The sequence below is a fragment of the Quercus lobata genome, chromosome 8 (genome assembly GCF_001633185.2).
Source record: "Quercus lobata isolate SW786 chromosome 8, ValleyOak3.0 Primary Assembly, whole genome shotgun sequence".
Lineage (NCBI taxonomy): Eukaryota > Viridiplantae > Streptophyta > Magnoliopsida > Fagales > Fagaceae > Quercus > Quercus lobata.
Window position 1 is genome coordinate 36775076 of NC_044911.1, and position 3953 is coordinate 36779028.

Genomic DNA, 3953 nt, shown 5'->3' on the forward strand with positions numbered 1-3953 from the left:
CACATAGTAATTGAAAAAATAATAATTGGTTGGCCTACAGTGGTACCAGTATATGCTTTGAATTTATGATTTTCTTACCGAAGATGAAGCTCAATCTAATGGAACATGATTTGCGAGGTCATTCTTTATTCTCTCTCTCCTTAGTATACACATTAAAATATTAGCACCAAGATGCACGCCAATGCTTTTCTTCTTTTTAAAAAGTAGTAATTTTATCAAACATATGCATTACAAGTTACAACTATCATCTTACTCCATATGTGAATAAAATGACTTTCTTCCAAACCTAGTTTAAGGATCCAACGCGACTCCAAAGTCAAAATAAAACACACTAAAATTTAAGCTACAACCTTTTTATATTTTATTTTATTTTTTATCTACCTTTAGGAATCAAAATCTCAGAAAACACTGCCCCGGCAGACATAAATCCATTCAAATCCGTACTCGCAAAACTTTGTTCTTCATTGCTTGTAACGGTGACCCTGCTGTTGCTATCTATACTTGTCACTTGTCCATCGCTACTACTGAACATGTCACTACTATCATATACAATGGACTTATTAGGGATGAGAGCTTTCTCAGCTTCCATCACCTCAATTTCAACCCCACGAAGTGTCACCTCTTTATTTGCTGCATTCTCGTGCAACTGCAATGTAAACTCAAGGCCCCACACCACATCGTTCATTGATGGGCGTTCGGTTCCATTGTCAAGCAAACAATTTGTAGCGATCTCAACATATTTCTTCAAACATTCCACTGCAATTGTACCCTTCAAAAATGGATCAACAATCTCATCAAGTTTTCCATCGCGATGGCACTGTTTGACCCACTCCACCAGGTTGACTTGCTCTTTCACCGCCATACGTGTAATGGGTGGCTTTGCACACAATACTTCACACAACACCACACCAAAAGAATACACATCAGATTTCTCAGTTAACTGTTGACGTAGATAATATTCTGGATCCAAATACCCCATGCTACCTTTCACCACGGTGCTGACGTGAGCCTTGGACATGCTAGTGGGGCCTAGTTTTGATAACCCAAAATCACACACCTTGGCAGTCCATTCCTCATCCAATAAGATATTTGTAGTCTTCACATCACGATGAATGATCATGTGCTTTGCGCCTGTATGAAGGTAGTTCAACCCATGTGCTGCACCAATACAAATCTCGAGTCGTCGTTTCCAGGAAAGAGGCGGATTATCAGTATTGTAGAGATGATCACGGAGGGTCCCACGGGCCATATAGTCATACACTAGGATCATCTCATTGCCATCGTTACAATACCCAATGAGAGAAACAAGATGCACATGGCGGAGTTGAGATAGCATCTCAATCTCGGTCTTGAATTCATGTGCCCCTTGTTGAGACCCGGGCTTCAATCGTTTGATGGCAACGGGGTTGCCCCTGGCCCACCCATCAATGTACCCTTTATACACGTTACCAAACCCACCAGCACCAACAATGAACACACTATCAAAGTTGTTGGTTGCTGCTGTAATTTCAGACAGTGTAAAATAACGACACAAATCAGCTGGTAGTGTTGTTGTTGTTGACCCCTGGGTCTTCGTTGACTTGGTCGCATCATCATAGTCTCCGTCCTTGACACTCTTGCTCCTTCGGAAAATTAAGAAACCGACAATAAAAACGATCAAGGCTATGCCGGAAACCACACCCGAAATAACGCCAATTTTTGTCGTCTTGTTAACCTTCCGCCCAGTTGGTTGTTGGATTAATGGTGGCGGAACCGTAGATGACGTCGGAGTCGGGTCTGGGTTGGACCCGGCGAGAATGCCTCCGGTGGTGTTGATTTTGAATATTTCCAGCCCGTTCAAAATAGCATCGTTGTAAGCTGTCTGCCGATCATCTGGGTTTGCTTGCAGTGCAACGGAAAGGTACATTTTCTTCTGATTTAATTTGCCGAGCATCGGCACAACATAATCAACACACATTGGAATCCCTTTTCCACCACTCCATTGGATTACATCTACACCGGCAGCTGCAATAGTTTGATTGGCTATATAGATGTAAAAAACTCTCTGAGAGCTGCCGTTAATCTCTGGTTGAAACTCGCAAAAATGAAGCCTCACCATGTAAAAAAAGCCAGAATCCACGGAAAACTCCCAAGTAAGATTATAGAGCTTGTTATTGGTTTTGTTCGTACCCATTGTCCGGGCAGTTTTGTAGACTTCCTCTGGTGCTGTATAATTTGGAATTTTGTTGAACATCAAGGAAATAGAGGTGTTGACAGGTAGAACACTATGGTCGTTCACAACCAAGTAATCATTATCGCTCAACCAGCTCCGGTACATACCAGTAGTGTCTTCAGCGGGTGAGATAGACCTTCCACCAACGTTTACACGGTACTCCGTCTCAAGAGCCGTGTTGTTTTCGATGCGGTATGGTTGCACCTGGCCAATAAATACAGCCCCATTTTTTTCAGCTGCAGTGTAATAGAGATTGGGAGGCATTGATACGACTTCTAATCCGTTGATAAAAGCATATGAATCTGGCCTTGGAGTGAAAGTTATGTTCAGAGTTTTCTCATCCCCAACATTTACACAGAACTCCTTTGAAAGACTTTCTAAGTGAAGAGCGTCAGCAGTAAGAGCAGCACTAAAGTTTCTTAGGAGAGTAAAGGGACCAGCTTTGACAGAGAAGTAGGCCTTAGAGCTGTCAAAGTTCGGGTATGAAGCTGGGTAAAAGTAAAAACGGATGAACTTCTGGCCTGAAGTCACTGAAAAGATATAGGTGAATTCGGAGCGTGAAAAGCGTACTGTGCTGTAAGGGACCTGAGGCACCGCGGTACGGGATTGAGGCGCCGTAGAGATGGCTGATGAGTTATGGGGATCTAATGGAGAATATGTTGAGTTGATATCTCCGATCCAAGTCCGCGGATCTTGCGTAGTACTGTTGCCAGAGAAGCCACAGTCAAGGGCTATGTTCTCAACAGGGTTGTAAGGGGCCAGTAATTCACCAGCGATGGGGCTGGTAAAGTGGTAGAAAAAGAGGAAGACGTAGAAAGGGCTAAACATAAATGGGTTTTGAAGATTAAGGTATTTTTTGCTGGTTTTGCTCATTGTTGCAAAGCCAACTACGCACACAGGAGGAGACAGAGAGAGAGAGGAAGGGAAGGATGGAGGAGGTAAATAATGAGACTACGTGTGCGTTTGTTTCCACTTTCTTGAGCCAAAACGTTCTTTTTTAGAGCAAAAATTGAAAGTCAGAAGTTTGGTAATGTTTCAAAATGTGTTTCTCCAAAAAAGTTGCATTTTGAAATGCAAAGAATTGGGCCAAAACCTGCGGACGGATTTGAGGCGCTTTTGCAAACGCCACTGCTGCCTTTTAAGATTATCGTTGAAAAGCCACTTATTATTTCCCAAATTGCCTACTATGTTTTCTTAAAAACTCAATTTTACCCTTTGATAAATTAAGACAGATCGCTATTTGTAGCCCTAGAACCCTTTGATAAATTAATTGCTACAAAGACCACAAAAAAATAGCATCTAACCAGGGCTCAATTTAATAACAAATTTCCAAATCTAAACACAAAAAAAATCTATAACAAATTCCCAAATCAATTAAGAAAAAAAAAAAAAAAAAAATTAATCCCTTGCAAATCAGGATTCCTCAAAATGCAAAACAAAAAAAAATCGGAATATAGCGAAATCTTCCCTTATGCAGTATCTCCCTTTCATTTGCTCTGCTCTGATCCAATCTTCAGTCAATGACCGACGACAGGCATGCGTGAACCCCAATTTAAAAGGCTGTCTCTCTTGTAGCAAGATATACATTGTTTGGTCTCATAACGGCATCGGATTTTATAAGGTCAGAGGAGGATTCCATGTTTCAAATATTTCACAAGGATTGTAAATGTAAAATTTGGCCTATATTATAGCTTTCAAAACAATGTTAATTAAAGTGTAATATCTTATTTCAGCCCTCCAA

General features: G+C 41.2%; 1 protein-coding gene across 1 annotated transcript; it reads right to left on the reverse strand.

Annotated features, from left to right (window-relative positions):
• Positions 1 to 233: 233 nt before the first annotated feature.
• On the reverse strand, positions 234 to 3152 carry LOC115954896 (receptor-like protein kinase FERONIA). Its single transcript, XM_031072894.1, has one exon. It carries the CDS (start codon positions 3083 to 3085, stop codon positions 374 to 376), a length of 2712 nt encoding a protein of 903 aa, XP_030928754.1. The 5' UTR covers positions 3086 to 3152; the 3' UTR covers positions 234 to 373.
• Between the last annotated feature and the right edge of the window lie 801 nt (positions 3153 to 3953).